At 43.7% G+C, this 27,833-nt stretch overlaps 1 protein-coding gene across 1 annotated transcript; it reads right to left on the reverse strand.

The window, feature by feature from the left end:
• Nucleotides 1–137: 137 nt before the first annotated feature.
• Nucleotides 138–27,735, reverse strand: FAM217A (family with sequence similarity 217 member A). Its single transcript, XM_050940048.1, has 8 exons — nucleotides 27,669–27,735; nucleotides 27,475–27,580; nucleotides 26,004–26,088; nucleotides 25,888–25,913; nucleotides 23,684–23,752; nucleotides 23,487–23,566; nucleotides 4,368–6,159; nucleotides 138–3,898 (listed from the first exon to the last, which is right to left on the reverse strand). Exons 1-7 carry the CDS (start codon nucleotides 27,728–27,730, stop codon nucleotides 4,941–4,943), a joined length of 1,647 nt encoding a protein of 548 aa, XP_050796005.1. The 5' UTR covers nucleotides 27,731–27,735; the 3' UTR covers nucleotides 138–3,898; nucleotides 4,368–4,940.
• Nucleotides 27,736–27,833: the final 98 nt, after the last annotated feature.

A 27,833-nucleotide genomic window follows, 5' to 3' on the forward strand; every position in this document is an offset into this window, starting at 1 on the left:
GAATTTCTAGTTCAAAATCAAGCTGATTGATGAGGAATGTATAGTTAAAGTGACACTCCCAAGTAGTGATTTGGTGGGGGGAGGGGAGTTGGTTTTTTTTAAATTCTCTACTACTGGTGCTTGACACCATCTCTCTGTTTTCTCTTTTCTTGGTCATCTTTTTTTTTTTTTTTTTTTTTTTTTTTTTGGTCAAGTTTCCATTGTACTGAGTGTGGGAGCTTTAAAACAAAAGGCAGCCACACTTGCTGCTGTTTTGTTTACTTGTCTGCTTGTGCACTAGCATGTAATTTATCACCACTACTGTGTGCAGCTCTGAGAAACCTAGTCAAGCACTAGTGTGCTGCTGTAGACATGCTATTTTTAGCTCTCCTCCTCTATATAAAGGCACAGTGTTAATTATCTCCAGTTTTGAGAAGAGCATGGGTGAGATGCTCCAATTCCATCTGGATCCGACTGGATTTTTTTATTTTACATCTTTCAGTCTGATTTTGCACTGTCACATGCAAAGACAGGTCCAATCAACATGATGGGGACAGTCTCCTCGAAAATTTATCAATCAAAAGGGTCCAATTTGAGGCCTTGCTAGTGACCTCTATTGACTCATTTGGTCCAGTTTTTATTATAATTATTCTCTGAAAAATTTGTGTAGCTTCACAGTTACCTTTTAACAGATGCTGTGTATGCTAATGAATAAAATACTTGACTACTGTGGAATTATAGGAAATACCCTATGAGACCATTGTACACACTGAAATTTGGAATGATGGCTCTAATTTCTTGTCAACAGACGAGTGTAATGAAAAATGATCTGCAAGTTAAAAGAAAAACTGCTGCCTTCCCTTCTCTCCCCCCAATTTTTTTCCCCTACTACTTATATTATGCGTCTTTCCTGGGAGAGACTATGAACAACTGGACAACTAGTAGGTTTATGATAGTAACCAAACAAGTGCAATTTGATTGAAGAAAGAAGCAATTTTTTTATTGACTGTTTAAAACTTTTGATTTGTGTTCATTTTTGTAAATCCCTATTTAACTCAAATGCTTGCCAATCAGAAGAGCTCTTTTGCTAAAGGTTCAATAGCCCTTTAATGAAGGACTGAAAGCTTCCAATCCATATCTTAGTCTTCCAAAGGAGATCTCCAGCAAAACAGGGAAAATAGAGAACATCATGTTCTTGATGTTTTTGAACTGTTTTAAAAAAAGAAAAGAGCAAAAAGAAAAAAACCCTGTCAGGCTGCCTTTATACATCAGAAAGACCAAAAATAGGCCCCAAATCCACGTCTTCTTTTGTTTTTTTGCTCGTCATGTCACTTTTTAAAAGAAAGAGGCACTCACCAGATTGTAAGTTGGGTCAAATTTTTATGTAAAGTGATTATTTTTTAAGTCTCAAGTGTACTCTATCTGGATTTTTACTATCCATGCAAGTAACTTACAGCATCTAATGTGAGATTTTCCCCTTTCTATTTCCTGTTGTATGCTGCTTTGGACAGTGAATATAGATGCTTCTCCTACTCGCACCCCCTCAATCACACACACAATTATGCACTTGTTAGAATAATTCTGACAATAATATATTATGATAGACTGAACATTTTTTCATAATTAGAATGTTCTTTTATAAACTAGTTTTGAACCCCTCAATCTGAAAAACTTTCCAATTTCACCGATGAAGTGATTCATTGTTTTCAAGTGCAGTTCTGAGTGATATGCCATTTCATATATAGGTATTAATGAAAATGTTACCAACATAAACCAGATTGGCCCTAGCCAATAGTTTTAAATGAAATGTAACAGATGAGTACATCTTGTGCTGACTCAGTGAATGGGGTGAATATCAGCCGACTTGAATCAAAATATTTTTATATTAAATGTAACCATGTAGGGTGGTGTGCTGGTTGGTAGCTTCTCACCTTTCAAAGATGCTGATTCTAATCACTCCCTCTTAGTCACATAACCCAATCATGATACAATGGTTAAGTGAGTTCTGAGATGACTGTTATTCACCACCAGCCAGCTGTCACGGCTGGCAGCATTTGTTCAGAGAAACATGTCAAGTTTATTTAAAATTTATGGCTGCATTTTCAAGAGCTTATAAATAAAATGCAATTATGCAGCTACTTCAACTCACAAACCATTTATCCTGAAAAATTGTTAAATAGATTTCATTTGAAACCTCTGGGATAAATCTTCGTTACGAAATTGTTCGATTTAGCAAGAGAAAATGTAAATGAGTTCTGGCTCACAGTTTGCATTGATCTGTAAGATACATTACTTAGCACTTGCCCTTACAAGAGCTGAGCTAATACATTTTTAAAATGTAACAAATGCCGGTTGTCCCTAAATATGAATTCTATTTTCTCCAGGTGTAATAATAAACCAGTTCCAGAAGCAGTGAGCTGCTCACCATGAGCAATATGAGCACAATTTCTTGTTTAGACAGTGGAAGGGGGGTCTGCTGTCAGTTTTGAGTTCAGATGTTTTGTGTTTTTATCCTCATGCAATCCAAAACTCTGATTCAATTGGGACCTACGACACTCCAAGTGATACAGAAAGCTGCTGAGCTGACAAGTGCACAGCGCTCCAGTCACTACTCTGGCTCTCTATCGATCATTGGTCCTGTTTTTGAACTTCAAAGCTCACCAGCAGGTTAGTTAAGTACCATGGTGATAGAAATCTGAAAGCCCTCTCTATCATATAGCTTCCACTAGTGGAACTGCACTGCTGGCATATTATGTGCCCCTTTTATCCAGTGCAGCCACTGCCTGGGAGTTGCGGGTGCTCGGAAGTTGTCAAGATCAGGCCCCTAAATACTTTAATGCTCACTTTAAATAGGAAGTTTTCTAAAACAAGAAATCTATTTTGGGACAAGCTGTACTGGCAATGAGCCAGGAGAGCATGCAGAGAGTGTTCTTACAACTGGATTTATCTGTACTTGGGATCTTTAATTGTGTATCTAGTACAAAAATGAGTACACTGTAGGTCCTAGAGAACAGACCCATTTGATTCCACAGTGAAGTTTGAGAAAAATCTTCTCATTAAAGTGTATAATTGTAACTTCAGTGAATGCTAATTGCTTTGAAAAGATCTTCTGAACAGGCTTAGCTGAGTAGGTCTTAATCAGTTTGTGGTGCAAGGCTGGATGTTAAAGTTGTTGGTGACTGAAAAGTCCTCAAGTTCTTGAATACAGGGGTCGTAATTATCCTGCCCAACCCACCAGTGGGAGTGGGTGATTTACACAGGCCCTCTCACAACCATGAGATCTAGCAATCAGTGGGGGGAGGGGGGCGGCACAGCCAATTACTTCCAAGAACTCTCATGAGAATAAGAATTGGTTAAGATCATAAGCCAGATTCACTCAAGCTATGCTCCCTTGATAATGCACTCCCTTCATATTTCTACAGGGTGGGGAGAAGCTTTAGTTTCTCCCCAGGGTTTCACAAGAGCCCTGCCAGCAGAGACTGCTGATGCATGACTCCAGCTCTGTGCTCTGCCCCTTCCTCTTTCAGCCCCAAAGATGAAAGAGTTGAAAAGTGATAAGCAACTAAAATCAGGGTGTTAAAAGTGGCAATCAATGCTTTCCTTCCCCTCCTGTACTACTGTTTACCTTAAACTCCAGGATGTTGAGATGTAATTGTGTGTATGTTGCTCTGACAAGAAGCACTTATAGGAATGTATTGCATTACAGACCATGCTATATTGTATTCTATGAGTGTAATATTCAGCCCTTGTACAAATGAGCTCCAGTAGCTAAAATTTCAGAGATTTAAAAACAATTGTTTCTGGCTTACATCAAGAAAATTATCCTTAAATATGCGAAGAAGATTGTAAACTGATGTCCTGCCATCTTCCTCAGTTAATGCTGAGAGGTACTGAGGACTGGTAACCCTGAAACCTAAAGCTATTTGAAATGTCAACATTGATAACTATTTCACTGCTGATCATTTTAGCAATACGGTAACCAACCCTCTACCTTTTCATGTGCCAAATATCTCCAGTTTACCCCTCTGACAACTTCTATAGTTCAATTACTTGTCAGTACCAAAATCTGTTGACGCATAATGAACATGTTATACTACCCTAACATCAAACTTAATATTTGAATAAGTAACATTGGGAATAGTGTATTGACTTCAATGAAAACAGAATTTTAAATAGAACTGCTACAGAATCTCCAGTCTGCGCCACTGAAGTATCAGATAACATAGGTGTTTTGTTCGGGAGGAGGAGTGTCTCATACACAAGGACAACTACGGTTGCAAAAGGAACAATAATTCAGAATTTCTTGATTTCTAGGCATGTACAGCAAACTTCCCCAATTTAGCTGTTCCATTTAATTTCCTTGTTTGAGGGGAAAAGTGAGTGATTACATATTGATAGGGATGCACTACATTCATTTTGCTTCTGTGTTTTCCCATGTGCATAATCAGATAATTGGTCCTTAATCTATGTATCAGGAAAAAATGACAAATGTATAGAAATTGTATTTTTCTCTCTTCCCACCCTTCATATTGCACTTAGATTGTGAATTCTCTATGGCTGACACCGTATCTTCCCCTGTATTAATACAGCACCTAGCGCATGGGGGAACACAGATGCTGAGTGGGATTTTCTGGGTGCTAGTGTAATATAACTATACTTTATTGATATTACTTTCATAAACATTTAAAAAAATATAGTTGCACTCGAGAACTGGATGATCTGCTGGTATGCTTGTATTGATCCAATTCTTTTAAAAGTTACACAAATAGTCTGTAAAAGATGTCAGCAGGCAGAGGGATAAAGCTTGATTTTTCTACAATACAAGTGGATTCCACTGTCACAAGTGCTATTTCATATCACTTCTCTCATACCATTAAAAATATTTTAACTTGACAAAAATCAAGATAAAGTAAGATTGCTTAACAGGACTCACTCATAATGAGAAGTATGAATTTAAGAAATTACTGTTTGTCAGTGTGAGTGTACTTCTGCTTTGGCATAGCAGATACAGATTTTAACTTTTGGCAATGAAAAGTCTTACTCGTTACGTTTTTTCTGTAGAGTTTCTTTTTGGTCCTTGATTGTTTATGTTTTAAACTGTCCTTATCAGGGAAAGGACTGGTTATAGCTGTACTTGGTGGCAGTAGCTTTGGGGAAGTCAATTTAAGAGTTGATTGAGTTCTTGGTGCCGCCACACAGCATGAGGAAGACCTCCGCAAGAGCATGTTAGAGTTTAAAATGATGGGGGTTTTAGAGCTTTTAAAGGCATCACAAGATGCTCTACGCTGCTTTGTGGATGAACTTCTAATGGAGGATGTTCCAGCACTCCATTTGCAATGATGACAGTACTCCCAAGTACATTTTGAACTGTTCCACTCATGTGTGCAGCAGCCAGAATGGGTGGATTTATTTTTCTCTTGATAGTCTCGATTAAAAGGTGTCTGAAGACATAAAGGGTCAGACAGTCTTGACTGCTTCAACTGATGCATGGATTTTGTGGAACTGGGTCGACTGCCAAGCATCATACTGGAAGATGTTGTCAGGGCTCTTGTCTTCTCTTTTAATATAGTCAAATGCTGCATTCTTTCAATTTCCAGCAAACGAGATATTAATTTCACAACAGAGCTTTCTGGTGGTGGATTAAAGACTTCCTTCCAGTCATCCCATTTTGATAAGGCCAACTTTTGTAAGTCCAGGTTATTGAAAGGTGGTGGGAGAAAATCAGGGTATGGAAACACTTCATTTTGGTGCTTGGAGGAAGCTTTTTCAATGTTTTCTATAGTTTCTGGTCTTAAGTTCAGATCCATATATTTGAAATAACTAAGCAAAACATCATTCGCTTTTTCACTCTCAGAAACATCACCTTCCTTTGTTAAAAGACTGTTCTCAACACGGCTGTTTCGCAACTTCAAATTCCATTTGGACATACAGAAAGTGTCATCACTACTACTTTCTGTAGCAGGATAGGAGTCAGAAGCTGTGGTTTCATTTCTGGCCTTGAAAAAATCCCCATCTCCATTTGTCCAATAGATTCCTAATGGCATCTGCCGAGGTCCCCGGTGAGACACTGTGTGATAGCTGTTCATATGGGTCCCGACCAATGCGGGATTAACAGTAAAGAAGTTTAAAGAATTACCATGTGAGCTGGAAAGTTTTTCCACTAGAGGCTTATTGGAGTCTCTGGAGGGGGGGAAAAAAAAAAGAAAATGTAATGTAGTTTTACTTGGGGAGTTGGTAGGATAAAATGCATTTATGGGAGCCAGGATTTACCCTATATTTTAAGGGAGCAGCTGTTCATGTTACATATTACAAGGAAAATAATGACTGTTCAATTTATATTGAAAAGCTAAAATATAGCTTTGGCTCAATCATACAGCAACCACTTTTTAGGGAAATATTCAGATGGGATTTAATGCTTTCTGCATACCAAGGGCCAACTCCTGCTTGCCTTGCTCATGTAAATAGTCCTACTGTTCTTGGCATAAAACTATTCTCCATTCATTAAAATATCAAAAAGTGCATCTTCATGTTGTTCTCCCTTCCTGAGTCGCAGCCTTTCTACTCTTCTTCTTCCAGATGGACTTTAAGGCCAAATATTCAACCAGTCACCTGTCACTCTGCTGTATTGTTATGGAAATGTAATATTAATTTGACAAGACTCTTATTTTAGTGTGTACATCTAAGGGGAATGTTTGACTCAAAAGCCCTACCAGCATCATGCATTCAGATCCAAGTATTGAAATTGACCTCAAAAGAACAGCTCTCTTCTAAATTTTTCAAGATCCAAGCAAACAAGCATAAAAGGGAAGAATTACCAGCTTGTGTTCCTAGGATGGTGAGGGGGGAGAAACTTTGCACTATTCTTGTTAGTGTAGAATTACAACTTAGTGCACAGTTTGTTTTTCAGATCAGCTGTAAAACTGAAAAAACTATACACTAACAAATATAGTAAAAGCAGCAAAGAGTCCTGTGGCACCTTATAAACTAACAGACGTTTAGGAGCATGAGCTTTCGTGAGTGAATACCCACTTCCTCGGATGCATGTAGTGGAAATCTCCAGGGGCAAGTGTGTATATGTGTGTGTATACATACACACTTGCCCCTGGAGATTTCCACTACATGCATATATATATATATATATATATATATATATATATATATGCAAGAAGCAGGCTAGAGATAACGAGGTTAGTTCAATCAGGGAGGATGAGGCCCTCTTCTAGCACTTGAGGTGTGAAAATCAAGGGAGGAGAAACAGGTTTTGTAGTTGGCAAGCTATTCACAGTCTTTGTTTAATCCTGAGCTGATGGTGTCAAATTTGCAGATGAACTGAAGCTCAGCAAAATTTGCAGATGAACTGAAGCTCAGCAGTTTCTCTTTGAAGTCTGGTCCTGAAGTTACCGGTGTGCAGTTACTGGTGAGAATATGCTTCAGGTTGGTCTGTGGGCGAGGACAGGCCTGCCACCCAAGGCCTGTGAAAGTGTGGGATCATCGTCCAGGATGGGTTGTAGATCCCTGATGATGCGTTGGAGGGGTTTTAGCTGGGGACTGTATGTGATGGCCAGTGGAGTCCTGTTGGTTTCTTTCTTGGGTTTGTCTTGTATTGTAGTTTTGAGAAATGGGATTTGGTAGGTGTTGGTCTCTGTCTGAGGGGTTAGAGCAGATGCAGTTGTACCTCAGTGCTTGGCATTGCCTATACCGAAAACCTACTGACTGCTATGCCTACCTTCATGCCTCCAGCTTCCATCCCGGGCACAACACACGATCCATTGTCTACAGCCAAGCACTGAGGTACAACTGCATCTGCTCTAACTCCTCAGACAGAGACCAACACCAACCAAATCCCATTTCTCAAAACTACAATACCCGCACGAGGGAGCCAGACGTGTACCCAGAAGCCTCCTACTGCAAGACAAACCCAAGAAAGAAACCAACAGGACTCCACTGGCCATCACATACAGTCCCCAGCTAAAACCCCTCCAACGCATCATTAGGGATCTACAACCCATCCTGGACAATGATCCCACACTTTCATAGGCCTTGGGTGGCAGGCCAGTCCTCACCCACAGACCAAGTAACTGCACACCGCACCATAGTAACTCTAACTCAGGAACCAATCCATGCAACAAACCTCGATGCCAACTCTGCCCACATATCTACACCAGCGACACCATCACAGGACCTAACCAGATCAGCCACATTATCACCGGTTCATTCACCTGCACGTCCACCAATGTAATATGCCATCATATGCCAGCAATGCCCCTCTGCTGTGTACATCGGCCAAACTGGACCATCTCTACGGAAAAGGATAAATGGACACAAATCAGATATTAGGAATGGCAATATACAAAAACCTGTAGGAGAACACTTCAACCTCCCAGGCCATACCATAGCAGATCTTGAGGTGGCCATCCTGCAGCAGACAAACTTCAGGACCAGACTTCAAAGAGAAACTGCTGAGCTTCAGTTCATCTGCAAATTTGACACCATCAGCTCAGGATTAAACAAAGACTGTGAATGGCTTGCCAACTACAAAACCAGTTTCTCCTCCCTTGATTTTCACACCTCAGCTGCTAGAAGAGGGCCTCATCCTCCCTGATTGAACTAGCCTCATTATCTCTAGCCTGCTTCTTGCTTGCATATATATGCCTGCCCCTGGAGATTTCCACTACATGCATCCGAGGAAGTGGATATTCACTCACGAAAGCTCATGCTCCTAAACGTCTGTTAGTTTATAAGGTGCCACAGGACTCTTTGCTGCTTTTACAGATTCAGACTAACATGGCTACCCCTCTGAAAAATATAGTAAGGTTCTCATCAGAACCCATGCAAAAATATTATGTTTATCAGTCACAATTAGTGGTCTTTAGTTCTGTTTCAACGAATGTCAGCTATACAGAAAATCTAATGTCATAGAGCACTTTTTTATTTAATGTATCTATCTCAAAACAGTTTAGAAGAGGAGTTAAATATGATCTAAGATATTTAGAGTGCCAATCATAACTAGGGAGTGAAAGTTATACTGTAATAACTGTAGGAAAATGGAACAGCCATTAGACATATATAATAGTGTAAAACATTCAGATATCTATCCCTGGCTTTGAGGTGGCACATTTTTCTCTATATTAGTTTAACTGTGAGGCGGGGGGTAGCTCAGTGGTTTGAGCATTGGCCTGGGTTGTGAGTTCAATCCTTGAGGGGGCCACTTAGGGATCTGGGACAAAAATCAGTACTTGGTCCTGCTAGTGAAGGCGGGGGGCTGGATTCAATGACGTTTCAAGGTCCCTTCCAGTTCTAGGAGATATACTTATCTCCAATAATTATTATTTTTATTTATTAACTACAACATTGGTTCTAAGGTATTGTTATCTTGCAATAACCAATCAATATATACTTACCACAGCTTTATTAAAGATATCTCAAAAATTATACAGTGCTCTTTCAAAAAACACACACACACACACACACACGCAGGAGTGCGAAATATTGGAACAAATTGCGTCCCAACCAAACATCAATCAGGATGCGGGACAAATGCCTAAAAATCGGGACAGTCCCGATTTTATCAGGATGTCTGGTCACCCTATTCTGAGGGGTGAGATACGTAAGTGCTTTATAATGCAAAGAACTGGAAGTAATGTGTTATGATTTGTTAATTGAATCAGTCAAGACTCAATGGAGAACCCATGAGAGAGAAATTATCGTCACACATCCCCATTTCCATATTTCACAAGTCAGAAGCCTGTCTAATTACACATGCAGTCATGCGAATGTAAGACTCACAATAAAGATGTTATGAGCAGGATGAACCAGAGGACCTTGTTTATAGATAGAAAAATTATCTGAGCATTCAAAGTGCTCCATTTTCATTGAAATGTAGAAGGAAAAGTACAATGTCACTTTAAGTGGAAGGGGCACATACCAGCATGGAAAGCCACTCAGATTTGCTCTAGTCAAACACACTGCACTGGGAGGGGGAAGTAGAAAGGGGAAGATGACAAACAGGAACAAAAAATGTACATCTACACTGTACTACCATTATATAGGACCCATCACCCTGACTAACTCAGGGTAAAAGGTCTAAAAGTTAACAGTGCATTGAAGCCTTTTGCCCAAAACAGCTGACATATAATTTGAAGAAACACTTTGGTACATGATTACTTTGCATCTTGCTAACTCAAATGAATGAATGGGAACTATGTCTGAGAAACTGAATCTGCTACACAGCAGAACTAAAAGTAAATGGAGGAAAAAGATGAAAAATAAGTTTATCCTTATTAGTGACACAAACTCCTCAAAACAAAGTGCTCCAAGAAAAGCAGCTTGAGACACTCGAAAAGTCAGTAACAGTGAGCAATTTACTGTGTAAGAGGTCTCAGGCACTAAGGAGATAGAAGTCTGGCCTGGTTTTATGACTAATTTTAGCCCCAAGCTCCTTAGATCAAATGTCCAGGAAAAGCCTATATATTTCGAGAGGAGCTACAAAATTACTAATGAGGAAAGCTTGGCAAGTTAAGAATGAAGAAACATACCAGCTAGGGTAAAGATACTGGTATGCAACTGGAAAGAATTCTAAAAGCAGCAAGAGATTTTAAGGCAAATTTTAAGCTGACTTACACCCAATGAAGTGGGTTTTAGCCCACAAAAGCTTATGCCCAAATAAATGTGTTAGTCTCTAAGGTGCCACAAGTACTCCTCGTTCTTTTTACACCCAATGAAATTCAAGGGAGTTGGACAAGAGTGTAAGATGTCTCAGAATTTGGCTCCTAGCTGCAATGGAAATAGAATATTACTTCCCTTTTGTAATGCACTGTGTAAGCCAGTGTGCCTCAATTCTGTTCCATGAACTGCAGTTTGTCTGCAGCTGGTGATGGCTCTCCTTGTTTGCAGCTACTACATTTCATTGGACAGTTACATTCAAATTAAATACCAACCTCATATTACTTTTTATGGAAGCAATTGCAGTAGCTGTTCCTGAAATGATCTACGAAGAGAGGTGTTAGTGAAATTCTCTCTCTATTAAGATGTGATCTTTGAGAAGACAATACTCATGACTAGGTGCCATCTATTTATTGGCAGAGTACAGAACAACCCTGCCCAGGGGACATCATCTCTCTGTGTCCTTGATCTAATGCTTTCCATGGAGCCCAGGAGGAGGGGAGGGATTCTCAGGATTTATTAAGTGGGAAGGAAGTGGAGGAACAAGGAGAGGGAAATAAGTGGCAACGGCATTTTCCGCAGCTAAAAGAGGCAAATGAAAAAGAGAGAAGGCACATACAGCAGCATCAGAGCTCTCACGTTCTTTCTATACACAGCAGCATTCCTTCTTTCCTGCTTGTGGGTGGATTAGTGTGAAATACATTTCACACTAACTCGCTAAAGGCCATGCATGCTCTATTAGGTTTTACCAAATGAAGATAATTGCTATTAAAATATTTTCTAGGTAATTGTGAAAATAAAGCGAATATTTTAATAGCAATTACAGTACTTGTGGGGGGGACCTGAGTTCAGCAAAAGCATTACTGGAAAATAAAAGGAAATATTCTTTTAGCCCTCATTAGTACTGCAGAAGAGGAAAATAAAGATCTGCCAGTAATTCAGCAGACAGTTTATTTGCTACACACTAGACCAGGGGTCAGCAACCTTTCAGAAGTGGCATGCCGAGTCTTCATTTATTCACTTTAATTTAAGGTTTTGCGTGCCGGTAATACATTTTAACGTTTTTAGAAGGTCTCTCTCTAGAAGTCTATAAACTATTGTATCTAAAGTAAACAAGTTTTTTTAAATATTTAAGAAGCTTAATTTAAAATTAAATTAAACTGCAGATCTTTATCAGTTTAGTGCAGTGGTTCTTAACCTGGAGTGCACGCACCCCTGGGGGCAGGGCTGGTGCAAGGATATTTTGCACCCTAGGCACAACTTCCACCTTGCGCCTCCCCCGCCCCTCCACACATCAGTTCATTGAGGGGCAAATCCCAATGAGCCTTTATAGACCCCAGGGGCCAGCCATGCCCAGGGGCTGCTCCCCAGATCAGGTTCCACCCTCCCCGCACCCTGAACTCCCCTGGAGGGTGCACAGCCCCCCCACGAGCCCTCCCCTCCCCACCCCAGTGGCCCCCTCCCCGAATCCACTCACTGGCTTTGCCGGGCTTGGGCCACTGCAGCACCTCGGCAGGGAGGAGCCGCCTTCCAGAGGCACCGGAGAGCCAGAGTGTCCCGCTTGCGGCAGCAGCGAGCCCCAGCCATGGAGGAGCCGGCGCAGTCCAGAGGGGCAGCAGCCCTGCAAAGGTGGTGGTGTCACTAGCGGGGAGCAGCTGTGAGCCCCCTGCCCTTCCTGTCCAGGCTGCGGCCCAGCCAGGGCCGACTTTAGGAAGTGCGGGGCCCAATTTGAACAGTTTCGACGGGGTCCCGGCAGGGATGACTAAAAACAAACAAACAAAACAAAACCACGTGTAAAAGAACACGTGGGGCTTGTACTCACTGGGCGGTGCGCCAAGTCTTCAGCTGCTCTTTGGCGGTGGGTCCTTCATTTGCTCCAGGTCTTAGGCAGCACTGAAGGACCTACCGGTGAAGTGCCACTGAAGACCCAGAGCAAGCGAAGGACCCACTGCCGAAGACCCGGAGCGCTGCCAGGTGAGTAAAAACTAAAAAGGCGCCTCTAGCCAGGGAAGGGAGTCTCACTAGGCACAGGGCCCCCTTAGGCGTGGGGCCCGATTCGGGGGAATTGGTGGAATAGGCCTAAAGCCGGCCCTGGGCCCGGCGCCCCCAGAAGGCTCCTGCAGGCTGCAGTGGATGTATGCGGGCACCAGCCCCCATGCGCCCCTCGCCTAGGATTACCATATTTCAACAATCAAAAAGAGGGGAGAGCCCTGCCCAAGCCCCGCCCCTATCCACTCCCTCCCACTTCACACCCCAACTGCCCCGTCAGAACCCCCAACCCCTCTCGCTCCTTGTCCCCTGACTGCCCCTTCCTGGGACCCTGCCCCTAATTGCTCCCCAGAACCCCATCCCCTATCTAAGCCTCCCTGCTCCTTGTCCCGACAGCCCCTCTAGGACCCTACCCCCTACCGGTCCCCTGACTGCCCCAACCCTTATCCACACCCTCATCCCCAGACAGACCCCCGGGGCTCCCACGCCCCATCCAACCACTCCCTGCCCCCTGACAGGACCCGCAGAACTCCTAACCCATCCGACCCTCCTCCTGCTCCCTGACTGCGCCCCGGGACTCCCCTTACCATGCCTATGCCCGTCAGACACTGGCTCCATGTGGAGGCAAAACTCCACGTGGAGTGCTGAGGCAGCGGGAGGGGCGGAACTGTGGGAGGGGCAGCGGCTCATGCTTCCGGTCACCGCAGAACCCGAGCGCAGTGAGAGGAGAGCTGGGAGGGCATGGCTGCCCGGGCTGTGGCCTGGTGCCTCCTCTCCCAGGGGCTCCTGCAGCTGATGCAGCAGCAGGCTCAGGGCCCTATGCCCCGGCGGCTCAAATCCCAGGAGCCGCAGAACCCGAGCATGGTGACGGGGGGAGCCACGGGGTGTGCCTGCTGCCGGTCTAGGGTCCCGGCCACCAGCCCCGCTCAGCCTCCTGCCGGCTGAGTGAATGGAACTGCAGGCCGGCAAGACGCTGCGTGAGGCCAGCAGCCAGGACCCCGGCCGGCAGCTGTGTGCCAGGCAAAATCGGCACACGTGCCGTAGGTTGCTGACCCCTGCACTAGACTGTGATGACACAGCAATGCTGATTAATTATTGAACCTACTGAAAAATGTGTCAGGAGCTTTGCCTCCTCTTTACTCTTCCAACTGTTCATAATGTCAGATTACTGTAGCCTCAATCCCTGCCCCAGAAATTGGGGAATAGATCAGTCTAATAATAGTATGCTGAGAAGAACTGATAAGTTTTCAACATATAGTCTAGCAGGAATTTAGCATGAGCATAGAGTTTAAGGTAAGACGGGACCATTAGATCAGATTCTTGTCTGACCGCCTATATATCATAGACCTTTAAATTTCACCCAGATACCCATATATTGGGCTCAGTAACTTGTTAGACTAAAACATTTCAATCCTTGAGACTAAACAGTTGTGTTACATAGGCAGAAACCAGGTGGAACCAAGGTGCCACTGATGCTCAATGCTCCTGCAATGGCAGAGTACTGATTATATGATATGCCCAGATGACCCCAGCAGGTGCACCATACCTCATTCTGCAGAGGAAGGCGAAAAACCCTCAAGGACCTTGCCAATGAGGCCTTCAGGAAAATTTCCTCTTGACCTCAGATCTAGTGATCAGTTTGATCCTGTGCATCTGAGCTAGACACACCAGCAAAGCGTCTGAGAGGATTATCTGTACCACTTTAAGAGCACTGGTCCACCCTATCCACTGTTCTGGTTCCAGCTGTGGCAATCATCGATGCTTCAGAACAGGGATCGGCAACCTTTGGCATGCGGCTCACCAGGGTAAGCCCCCGAGCAGGCAGGGCCAGTTTGTTTACTTGCCACGTCCGCAGGTTTCAATGATCGTGGCTCCCACTGGCTGCGGTTCATCATCCCAGGCCAATGGGGACTGCGGGAAGTGGTGGCCAGCACATCCCTTGGCCCATGCCGCTTCTTGCGGCTCCCACTGGCCTGGGACAGCAAACCGCGGCTAGTGGGAGCCACGATCAGCCAAACCTGCAGATGCGGCAAGTAAACAAACCAGCCCAGCCCACCAGGGTGCTTACCCTGGCGGGCCGTGTGCCAGAGGTTGCCGATCTCTGCTTCAGAAAAAGTGGGAGGGAGGGAAGGTCCCAGAATACATCTGGTCAACTATGTACCAGAGGGAAAAAATCCTTCTGAAAAAGGTGGATTCAGAGATGTTATGTCCTGTCTGCACTATTACTGAACCTATGTTACCAAAAAACAAAACAAAACAAAACAAAACAAAAAACACACACCACACCACCACCTGTGGTTATTACTATCATGGTTTCAACCATACTGTGGACAGGACATGAGTTATTTCTAGTATTTTAATATAATTTTAGACATTTTAATGTAAAAAGATTCTATAAGAAACTATTTTCTCTGAGTCAGTTGGTGCCTGTAGCACAATTGCTTCTGCTGCTTTTCCTTATACAAATGTTAGGCCCTGATCCTGCAATGACTTAAGAATGTGTCCCTTTTATTTACCTGAGTAGTCTCAGAGAGTAAGATTACACATATGCTTAAATCTTGGAGGATCAGAGCCTATAGTACCATATGAACAGTTTAAATAGCATGTTTCCTTTAGGTGTTCAAATATTAAATACAAAAAAAATCCATGTCACTCAAACTTGACTTTGTAGGCCTATCTGGGCGTAAGTTACTTGACATAAAATGGACATCATTTCATAATGATGGGACCTAAATTAGCTGTTGCTGTTCAAGAAGGATCTTGAAGTCATTGTGGACAGTCTCTGAAAACATCCACTCAATGTGCAGCAGCAGTCAAAAAAGCGAACAGATTGTTAGGAACCAAGATACTAAAACAGTAAATATCATAATGCAAATCTATAAATCCATGGTATACCCACATGTTGAATACTGTGTGCAGATCTGGTCACCCCATCTCAAAAAAAATAATTTAGGATTGGAAAAAGGTACAGAGAAGAGCAACAAAAATGATTAAGCAGAAGAGAGTCCTGTGGCACCTTATAGACTAACAAACAGACGTATAGGAGCATGAGCTTTCGTGGGTGAATACCCACTTCGTCAGATGCACCCACAAAAGCTCATGCTCCTATAGACTAACAGACGTATAAGGTGCCACAGGACTCTTTTCTGCTTTTACAGATCCAGACTAACATGGCTACCTCTCTGAAAAATGATTAAGGGTATGGAACAGCTTCCATATTAGGAGAGATTAAAAAGACTGGGAGGTTTCAGCTTAGAAAACAGATGACTAATAGAGGATAAGATAGAGGCCTATAAAATGATGAATGGTGTGGAGAAAGTGAATAAGGAAGTATTATTGACCCTTTCACATAATACTAAGAACCCAGGATCTCCCAATGAAATTAGTAGGCAGCAGGTTTAAAATATACATAAGAAAGAACTTCTTCACACAATATAGTAAATCTGTAGAACTTGTTGTCAGGGGATATTGTGAAGGTCAAAACTATAACAGGGTTCAAAAAAGAATTAGATACGTTCATGGAGGATAGGTCCATCAATGGCTATTAGTAAATACGGTCAGGGATGCAACTCCATGCTCTGGATGCCCATTGCCTCTGACTGCAAGACGCTGAGAGTTAACAGGGGACGGATCACTCGATGATTGCTTGTTCTGTTCATTCTCTCTGAAGCACCTGGTATTGGCCACTGTCAGAAGACAGGATACTGGGCTAGATGGACCATTGGCCTGACCCAGTATAGCCATTCTTATGTTCTTAGTGGGAAGGTGAATGGAAGGTTAAGCTATACATAGGGGCTTAGCAAGCAGTATACAGGACTCAGGATATCTGTGCTAGCTAACACAAGCAGGAACACCCTGGTACTAGAGACAGCGGACAACATAAACTTGGAATGTAAAGATCAGATTATATATGACCAACACAGCTACAGAGCATGCTGGATAGTAACCTGAAAAGTAACCAAGCCAATCATGAAATGTATGATGCAATGTATAGTTAAGAATGCATGTGTTATTAGTGTTAGTAAAAATGCATAAAAGGTAAAGCTTTCTGTGTAACTTTGGATGTGTGGTACACCCTATACCTGCCCCCTGTGCTGAGTCTGATCACCTCAGCGTAGTTTTGCTGTATGCAAGATAAAGGAACCTGAGTACCAAGATCAGAGACTGAGTTACTGGGGAATGAGGTGGATGAGGTCTCAGGACAACCACAACAAACTTACACTAAGCAACAGGGAAAAATAGGAAAGCAGAGTTCTTAAAGGCCAAAAGGAAAATGAGCCATATTAATTCTGGGTGAAAGAAGCCAAGATTATCTCTGAAGTCAATGCAAGTTGTACAAATTTAAAGCATTGCTGAATTTGGCTCACGTACATTTAAAGGTATAAAGAGAAGTTACTCACCCTGTGCAGTAACTGTAGTTCTTTGAGATGGGTCACCCATCAGAGCTCCACCTCAGGTGCACTGCAACTGGGTATTTTAGGTAGCAGTACTGTTCAGCCGTGCAAGTGCTCTACTCCACCTCATGCTGTGCACTGTGGCTATATAGAACTTCGTAGGCAAACCACCCTCAGTTCCTTCTCTATAGCAAAACTTTGTAGCAGAGAAATCTGAAGAAAAGGGGAAGGAGGGCATGGAATGGAGCTCCCATAGCGGAACACAATGCAAAGAATTACAGTTACTGCACAGGGTGAGTAATCTCTCCTCCTTCAAGTAGTGTCCCTAGAGGTGCTCCACTTCAGGTGAGTACCGAGCTGTATCCTCTCAGGAAGGCGAGGGGCCTTCAGAATCTAATCCAAAACTGAAGATGGAACAGTAGTGCCAGATACAGCACCAGAAGCTGTGTCGTAATATTCAGAAAAGGTGTGTATGGCTCTACATATTTCAGTAATACAGTCAGATATTCATGGAGAGAATCTTTGCTTGGGAACTGGAGATCCATTAGATCTGTCCGCAATAGAGACAAAATATCTGGGAGATTTTCTAAATGGTTTATTCCTGTCCAAGTAAAGTTTAATTCCATTCTGACATCAAGGGTATGTAATACCACATCCGCCTAATTCAGGTGGGCTTTACAAAAGAAGCACCAACTGGATGTGGTTAGGAAACCACATTTGTCTTGGCACATCAGAACTACCAGAATAACCCTGGCCTTGTCTTTCCTTATCTTGATCAGCACCTTGGATATCAGAGGAGTTCGAGGAAATGCATATAACAGACCTGACATCCAATGAAGGAGAAAGGTATTTCCCAAGGAGTGGTGGCCCACTCTGCATCTTGAGTGGCACCATTGTCACGGCCAGATACAAGAGTGCCCGAGGTCTATCTGCAGAACTCCCCAACACTGAAATATGCAGTAGAATATAATGGGATCTATCTCCCACTTGTGATCCTCAGAGAAACATCTGCTGGGGGTATCTGCGGTGATGTTCTTAATTCCTAGAAGGTAAGCTTGCTGAGATGCTGATATGATTTCATATCACCAGCTCGAGTCTCATTGCTTTGGTGCAGAGGGAGGGTGATCTCACTCCCCCTTAACAACTGATATAAAACATGTGTGACCTATCATCTGTCATGATCTTTGCATATTTGCCCCAATCAATGGCATAAAATGGAGACGTGCATTCCTGACCACCATGAGTTCCATCGAGTTCATGTGACAATCACCTGCCTCAAGCAATGTGAGTGTTGAGATGCGCCTCATCCCAACAGGGAGATATCTGTTATTACTGTTGTTAGAGATGGTTGAGTGAAGGGGACTCCTGTGCAAGTGTTCTTTCCACCAGCTGAGGCAGAGACTATCTGTACCTGATGATACCGGGGGGGTGGGGGGGAGAGACACAATTTAAAGGTTGGGGGCAGGGCATGTGACTGCCCCCACATATTGCCTCTAGGAGGAACCTTCTGGTCCAGGGCAGCCAATCTCATCAGCTCCTGTGGCTGCCTGTGAGAGCCTGGCTGGGGAGGTGGTGGTGGCCCGCCTCCTCTGCTCCCTGCCCAGGCCTGGTGGCTGGGGAATGGGGCTGAGTGAGCCAGAAACATGCAGGGGGGGAGGGGCACAGCCAGAGCCCCCCTTCTACCAGGCAGCCTGGCAGGGAACAGAGAGGGCAGGCCTCTGCTACTTCCCCAGCTGGGCTCTCGTAGGCAGCCACCATGCTGCACAGAGGTATTGATTAGAGCCACCACCCTCACCCTGCAGGAGAAGTGGCTCCCTCCTGCCCCCTCCACTCCCTCCCCAGGCTCAGCTACCAAGTGAGCCAGAAACATGCCACGCAGGAGATGGAGCATGAGAAGGACTGAGTCCCCCCTGCCCCAACAGGCAAACCAGAGCAAGCCCTGCAAAGGCAGCTCAGCACTCACAGAAATCTGGGGGGGGATGTGACCCCACGTGCCCCACCATGCATTGCCTCTTGAGTTGAGGGATTTCATGACAGTAGGAACCCAGAGTAGTTTGTTCAAGCTGCATTTGCTTGGCAAATAACTATTTCTGAGCCACCTGTGGAGGCAGAGCACATGCAACCTGACATGGTTTACCACAAAAGTCCCAGCTGCCAAATGCCCCAATAACTGGAGACAGTTTTTCACTTATGTCTGGGAGCTGATTTGGACAGTAGTGACTAAATTTGATAAGGTTGTAAACCTTGCATTGGGAAGTATGTTTTGGCAGCAAGTTCCTATGAACTTCCATCTTTGCACTGAGGTCAACATGGACTTCTAAATGTTAAATTGCAGTCTCAGGCTGAAACTATGTCTACACTAGAGAGCTTACAGTGGCACAGCTGTACCGAAGCAGCTGCACCATTGTAAGATCTCCTGTGTAGCCACTTTATGCCAACAGGAGAGAGCTCTCCTGTCAACATAATTAAACTAACTCCAATAAGCGGTGGTAGCTATGTTGGTGGGAGACGCTCTCCCACCAATATAGTGCTGTGCACACTACCACTTATGCCAGCATAATTTATGTTGCTGTGGGAGGAGGTGTTTTTTTCACATCCCTGTGCAACATAAGTTTTGCCAACAAAAGTGGTAGTGTAGACATGGCCTGAGAAATAGATCTCATAGTTTTCTGAGTGGCCACTGAGGTTTCACTGTAGGAATGTCCCTTTTGCAGCCAATTGTCAAGCTATCGGAATAGTAGGATTCCTTCTCTGCAAAGATAAGCCACTACCACTGACAGAACCTTCAAAAACACTCTGGGAGCAGAAGAGAGACCAAATGGAAGCACTCTGTATTGAAAGTGGTTTTTGCCTAGAATGCAACATAAGAAACTTCTGTGAAAAAGGCAAATCACTATACGGAAATTTGTATCTTGTAGGTTGAGGGCCAAGAACCAGTCCTTTAGGGCCAATGATGGTGGTATTGCTGCATGTGTTATCAGTATGAACTTCTGTATCTTCACGAACCTGTGGAGGAGCCTTGGACTCAGAATGGGTCCCCACCTGCCATTTTTTTTTTCAGAAACAGGAAGTACCTGGAATAAAACCCCTTTCCTCTGTGTTTTACAGTAACTGCTTCTGTGTTCTACTTCTATATTCAGGAGGGAGTCTATTTCCTGCTTTAGAAGGTACTTATGAAATGGGTCCCTGAAGGAGGATAGGGAAAAAGGGTGGGAGGGAGTTAGGGAAGTAAAGTGGATGGAACATCCTGCTCATCCGATCTCCACGAATCACTTGTCTAAAGTGATATACTCCCAAACTTGTCAGAAGTGAGAAAGGGAGGAAGGCATGTGAACAGTTGCAGGTGGTAAGGAGAAGGGTGACTCAGAACCTCGACCACCCACCAAAATTGGTATTTCGAAGATGAGGCTTGTGAGATCAATGCTCGTGTAGCAGTCGGTCTCTTTATCTAGAACCTCTTCATATTTTGCATGGATTCATAAGATCTTTGGGGGCTGGGGAATTGAGCAGGACAAGATCTCTGTGCTGTCTGGGACTTATTAAATTTATGGTCAGGTGTGTAAATTCCCAGAGACCACAAAGTGGCCCAGGAATCTTTTAATGTATGCAGAAACTTGTCTGTATTCTCCAAAAACATGTTTAAGCCATTGAAGGGAAGGTCTTCAACTGTATTCTGGACCTTCTTCAGAAATCCAGAGAGCTGAAGCCAGAAGGCCCTTCTGATGACCACCTCCATAGAAACATAGTTACTCGCTCTGTCAGTGGCATCAAGCAAGGCCTGCACAGATGTTCTGGCAAGAAGCTGACCCTCTGTAATGACTGTCTGAAACTAGCTCCTCTGCTGTAGTGGTAGATGCTCAATAAACAAAGTGAACTTTGAGTAACTGGTGTGATTATATTTCACCATCCACACCTGATAGTTAGCAGTTCTAAACTGCAGAGATATAAACAAATATGATTTGCAACCAAATAAATTTGAGATACTTCTGAATTTTGTCATATGGTATTGATTTAGCATAGTGATGCCTTACACATTCATGTACAGCCTTGACAACCAGGGAGTTGGAAGAGGGATGAGAAAACAGAACCTCTGAATCTTTAGATGGAACATAATATTTCCTATCAGCCCGTTAACAGGTGGGCAATATTGTTGTTAGGGTATGCCAGATTACTTCTGCAGGCTACAGAAGAGCCTCATTAATAGGTAGTGCAAGTCAGGCAGATGATGCTGTGTGCAATATATCAAGCAGTTTATGTTTTAACTTCTTAGTCTCCTCAAGTGGAGTTTGTAAGGCATTCGCTGTCCTTTCAATGAAGTCCTGGAACTGTTTGAAGTCATCAGACAGGGATCGTGAGGCAGGCATAACTGCTTCATTGGGGATGAAGAAGAGAGGTTGGTTGGCAGGATGACTTTTGTCCACTTTCATTTCCTGTTTCTCAAAGATATCTTCTTCTGGATCAGACCTTTTTGAGAGAGAGGAAGGGAGGGACTGTCTACCCTTATCATGGCAACAAGTGATGCTAAGGGTCCTAGAGAATTATTGGCGGTATGCTGCCCATGGATCCCAGTATGGCCAATGAAGGGGGTCCACATGGTGTATGTGGAGGAACTCAAGCTCTCTTTCCTAGAGTCCTATTGAGAGGATTCTTGAGTCTTCCACTTAGAAGCTCTAGGGGAATGTTGCACCAAAATGATAGAGACAGTCAACTTACTCAGGAGACCAATGTACGGGGAGGGAAGGCAGTCCCTGGCCTGAGTGAGAAAGGTGGACGGTGGGCGCTCTCCATCATAAGGAAACACAATTTTATTTCCTGTTTTTTTCCAGGTTTCGATTTTAAGACCAGGCAAAAATTTCCTTGGGGAATCAATGCACTGCTATTCCCCACCCCCCCCAAAGTGTAACGGACCATACCAGGACTGCCTGTTGCTCATTAGGATAGCCTCCTGACAGAGAAGGTAATGTTTAAAACTCGGAGAGCCAGGCATAGCCGCCCAGCAATCTAAAGTTGCCCTCAGGGAAAGACTGAAAGGATAATGGTCCTTACAACCATTTTTTTAACTAGAACAATAACTAAGATAAGTAAAACTATGAGAAAAAACTGCAATTGGACTAAGCTCAACTTGGACTCCATCTCAGGCCAAAGCAGTTGAGAAGGAACTAAGAGTTGTTCACCAGCACAGCTCTATATAACCACAGCGCAGAGCACAAAGCAGAGTAAAGAGCATGCATGGGCTGAACTGGCACTACTATCTAAAGATCTCTGATCAAAGGTGCATGGGATGCATGTGCACCTGAAGTGGACCACCCACAGGGACACTACTTGAAGAAGAGCTGTCTGTTTTATTGGCGTTATGGTGTCTGGTTTATTTAGTGTTGCAGAACTTACTTACTTTTTATAATTAATTAAAAAAGGCCACAAGAGTTTGCATGGTTTAACAATTAAAAGTTCAATGGAACCCCACACGTGAAGGTAAATATATAGGGAGTCGTCGGATGCCACTTACAACGCTTTTCAATTGACTGCCTATTTCGCCCCTACAGCACTTGTTTCGCCCTTATGAAATTTGATTTGCATGAAGTTCGCTTGAAATCACTTCCCGGTTGTATGATTCTGGTACGGAGGAGGAAGTAGTCACTTCTGATTGGCTTCAAGGCAGCAGGGGCACTTGTTGCCAGGTAGGATTGCTGCTTGTTTTTGATTGGCTGAGCCCAGGGATGGGCGCCAATCAGAACGTTTGAACAGTGATTGGCTGAGGCTCAGCTTGTGTGCTGTTCTCCCTGCCCTTCCCTGATTGCTAAAAGAGGAGAATGAAGGGGCTTCAGTTAGACAGGAAGGGGGTGGAGGGGTGTTCTAGTATGAAAGGCTGAACTACTGCTATATATATTTGGTGTTATTCCATTAACAGTGAAAACTGGAGCCTGACAGAGTGTATGAAGGACTTACTCGGGGGGAAGTCAATCAATTGCATACCAAGATGGCAAACAAATATCCTTTGGGTTTAATCATAGTGCAAAATAGTTGTGCTCCAGAAGAGATTAAAGGCATTTACCAGAACAACAGAATTCATAACTCTTGTTACTTCACTTTTAATTAAAATACCTATGCATTAATTCATGAAACTCCTTTGAACTCTACTCTGTTATTGTCAGTTGAAGCAAACCTGGAAGGCCTTGGGAAGCATTCCAGTTGGGTCCCTTAATACAGCAAAAGCTATTGTCACGTTCATAGAATATCAGAGTTGGAAGGGACCTTAGCAGGTCATCTAGTCCAACCCCCTGCTCAGAGCAGGGCCAATCCCCAGATTTCAGCTGACAATAAACCATCAGTATATAACTTCACAGAGCGTTAAATGCATGTTTTAGTTTCAATTCACTTGCTTGTTCAGAATGATTGGACAGCTTTTAAGAAAACTCTTCAGTTTAACTAGATTTAGATGTTAAAAATATATTTTTTTTTTACCTGTTCACAGTAGAATTGCTTTGATCATGTGTATATCTCCAGGAATGAAACATCCCTTCCTTGCTATTATTTTGACTGAGCTGCAATAAGTAGAAAGAATATCTATAAAAATACTATTGATATATTTTAGAATAAGCACCAAGAATGCAAAATGAAATAAATAGCATAATTAAAGTTATTTGACAAACAAATCTCACCTGTGTTCCAGTCCTATTTTCTGACAACCTAAGATCTGCCAGTTGTTCCACTGCTGTTGTGTAAGCATCCTGTAAATCAGAAGAGCAACTGCAATATTTACTATCAAGTATCAGAGGGGTAGCCGTGTTAGTCTGCATCTGTAAAAGCAGCAAAGAATCATATGGCACCTTATAGACTAACAGACGTTTTGGAGCATGAGCTTTCGTGGGTGAATACCCACTTCGTCGTATTCACTCACGAAAGCTCATGCTCCAAAACATCTGTTAATATTTACTATGTGTGAAGACACTTTTCAGGCATGATCACTTATTTATCTTGGATCTTTTGGTCCAAAAATCGTCCTCAGTTAAAACCATGCAACACCATTTGCTTCAGTGAAGTTCCAAGTGTGCAGTTAAGGGCTGAATTTAGCTTTCAATAAAATATTAAATTCACACAGCCATTTAAGTGCTCGTGAAAAGTGATGGCTTGAGAGGCCTGGAATCTCAAAGAAAGAGTACAGCACATGGGCAGGGCTTCTTTACATAGCAATGTTGTCCAGGAGGAATCACTTCTTTATAGGTGTTGGGGCTAATATTACTCCATATTAGTAGTCTCTATGCTCATTCAATTTTTGACCTCTCTGTTGAGACTACCCGTTCAGACAAGGTGTGAAACCTGCAGACAGAGAGAGTCATGGATTGGCTGTGTCTCTGGGCTAATGTGATTTGTCACAGACGCTCAATTCTTATTAGAATGTACTGTTAGAGCACATGGAGGAGCAGCAACATGTGCACCTGGAGCAGCAGAAAGATTCCTGCTGTGGTAAACATGGCCTACTGAGCTGCAACTCCTCAAGTCTGTTTCAGATGCGTCAGGCTATTCTCCTTAGGCAATAAATCAGCAGTGCTGCTAAACTCAATCCATGAGAATGAATGAGTTAGTCAACTTTCTATTGAGAGCCTCATTCTGTTACCAGGTTGGGCTGATGGTACAGAGATGATGTCCTAACCCAGTGTCCCATCATCTGTGAACCTGGCCCCAAGATGGAGATGAGAGCAAAAGCAGACTGGGTCCTGTTGCCTTCTGCCATACTGGGACAAACGAGAAGATAAAAAAGGCTTTATTCAGATGGAAGAATTCACGCCCCGAGACCTTACTGTTGAATTCTGCAGAACTCTGAAGCTGATACTGACTTATTGCTCTAATTCAGAACAAAGTAAAATTGGCCTGCTAAACCCAGGGTTGAGTGTTCAGTCCTTGAGGCGGTGATTTAGGGATCTGGGGCAAAAATCTGTCTGGGGATTGGTCCTGCTCTGAGCAGGGGGTTGGACTAGATGACCTGCTAAGGTCCCTTCCAACCCTGATATTCTATGAACGTGACAATAGCTTTTGCTGTATTAAGGGATCCAACTGGAATGCTTCCCAGGGCCTTCCAGGTTGGCTTCAACTATCCTTGCTGCCATAATAGTTGCTAATTATGGTAATGAGTTGTTTTATGTTTATGTATGTCTGTGTGCATGTGTGTTTAATTAAGAGCACACATACACACACACAAAACATGGGAACTTGCCAAATTAATTTCACATAGGCTGCTGAACAGGCACTAAATGGATATTTCATCATTGTATCTAACAGAAAGGAAAATAATGTTCAAAAATTAAAAAAAGTGTCTGTTCTCACCTGCATAAAGTAACTCCCCTTGAATGGAACAGAATATACAAATATTTAACAAAGATAGCATAGATTGCTATGTTTGCTCAAAAATCTATATTTTGCAGGTTTAGATTCTGCAATCAAAACAGTCTTCCTCGTTGGTGAGGTGTAAAGTGCACTAAATGAGTTTTCACTTTTTAAAACTAAGTACATCTTATAGTTTAACCTCATGTAAATCAAAGAGGGTAACTATAACTCTTAAAGAAAACTTGGAATATGAATAAGTGATTGGCCAATTACTATGAGAAAGCTGTTCACAAATGCAGTTTCCTATCCATATCTTTATTTGAAAATTATTTTAAAAGAAACCAATTTTTTCCTAGTAGAGCCATAATTTCATTTATGGCTTTTTAAGTAGTACAATAGTGGTTTAGTCCTTTTCAACATAAGTGCCTAATTAGTTTGATGGATTTTAAAAACCAGCATTTAGGTCCGAAACCTATTAAGTTAATTCCAGATAAATTTGATTTCAATCACTGTCAAAGACTGATATTAATTCTGCTCTTACCTTGTGGAACTTGCTTGAAAGAACACCTGTAAAAGATCAACAGTTGGTTTGTGCTTACAGAAGTACACTAGAAAATTTTTCTCCATACAGAATTTTGAATGGCTGGGATTCCTTACCTCCTCTGCCAGTCTTGTCTCCTAAGAGACAGTATTTATTTTCAGGAAGGTGGATGTCATGTTCCAAATCACTGGTATGTATATTCTATAACAATATTTGAGTTTTAGTGAGTGCAAAAATACAGAAACTAAAAATATATGGTAACTATGACAATTTAGGTTTAATAACTTTATGAACTGGAGCGAGGAAATTGAGAATGGAAGAGCCGTGGGATAGAGAAATTATATGAAGTAAAGGTATATTGCCACTTGGCCTGCTGGGTGACCTTGGGCAAGTCTCTTCACCTCTCTGTGCCTCACTTTCCTCATCTATAAAATGGGATAATATTGACCACTGAAATAAAGTGCTGTGAGATCTACTGATGAAGAGTGATATATAAGATCTAGGTATTATTATTATTGTGTGCCAGAATAAGAAATACATTGAAAACATAATATTGTGCATTCATACCATGCCTTTAATCTCAAAGTATCCTAAAGCAATTTACAAATCACAGGCCTGATCCTCTACCGGGCTTCATGTGGGCAGACCTTTTTCCCTTTGCAAAGTCCTATTAATCTGACCGGGGCTCCAGATGGAAGAGTGGGTCTGTCTGCATAGTGTTCATTAGGGGATTGGGGCTTTAGGATTGTGCATAAGTAACTGCATGCATGAGAATTACCACTGGCTTTTTCAGTAAGCCCTCGTCCAGACTAACCCGCGGCATCGGCGGGTTAAAATCGATTGCTCGGGGATCGATATATCGCGTCTAGTCTGGACGCGGTGTATCGATCCCCGAGCGCGCTTACATCGATTCCGGAACTCCATCAATCCGAACGGAGTTCCGGAATCGACACGGAGAGCCGCGGACATCGATGCAGCGCCGTCCAGACTGGTGAGTACCTCGATTTTAGAAATTCGACTTCAGCTACGTTATTCACGTAGCTGAAGTTGCGTATCTAAAATCGATTTTAATTTCTAGTCTGGACGTGGCCTAAGACTACTTGTGTGCATAAGGTTATGTCCTTGTGTTTGTGGAACTCACTGTTCGGTAATGTGTGTGTCTTCCTCTGCACCTGATCCACAGAAGCGCTGAGTGTCTTACAACCCCAGCTGCAGAGCCTGACCCTCGTTGTGACAGCCTGTAGCCACTCATGCTTTCCGTTTAGTAGGGGCATGTTTTAACCTTGAGTGGGGCGGTCAGGAGCCGGAGCAGAAGCAGCGAGGTGAAGAAGGGGATCCCAAGCAGTAACAACCACTGAAAGGGAGGGTGCAAGTAGGAAACGGGCACCACAGCCCCGGACTCCCAGCTCTAAGGCACGTGGCGACGTCCCTGCGCCCGTGACCCATGTTTGGTGCCCTCGAGGGTAGTGGTTTAAGTTAATGACAAACAACCAGCTGCTGCCCCCACCCCGGACCCGCCCAGGCCAAGCACACGTGGGGGCGACGGCTCCGCTCTGCCCCTGCAGCAGCGAGGCGGGGATCCTGTACCTGGCGGGAGTCGGAGAGGCTGGTGAGCGGGAGGCTGGTGCCATAGATGCCGCCTGTGAAGTCCCCTCTCTCCACAGCGCTGCAGCGCCGGTTCCTCCTGCCAAACCTGGGGGGAGAGAGCGCAGGGGCGTGAGGGGAGGGGGGGCAGCCGCCCGCCGGGCCTGGGGTGGGAGCGGCCCCCTCCCCCGACCTACCCTCGGAAGCTTCCGGGTGTCTGTGTCGCGGCGGCTCCGGCCCCGCTCCCGGCCCGGTGCATCGGACCCTCCCGCCACCAGGGCCGCCTCCGCTTCGGCCACCCCCGCGCTGCAGCGTCCCCGGCCCTGCCCAGCGTCACAGGGAATCACTATGGGAACGGGCAG

This window comes from Gopherus flavomarginatus, chromosome 2 (genome assembly GCF_025201925.1).
Source record: "Gopherus flavomarginatus isolate rGopFla2 chromosome 2, rGopFla2.mat.asm, whole genome shotgun sequence".
NCBI classification, from domain to species: Eukaryota; Metazoa; Chordata; order Testudines; family Testudinidae; genus Gopherus; species Gopherus flavomarginatus.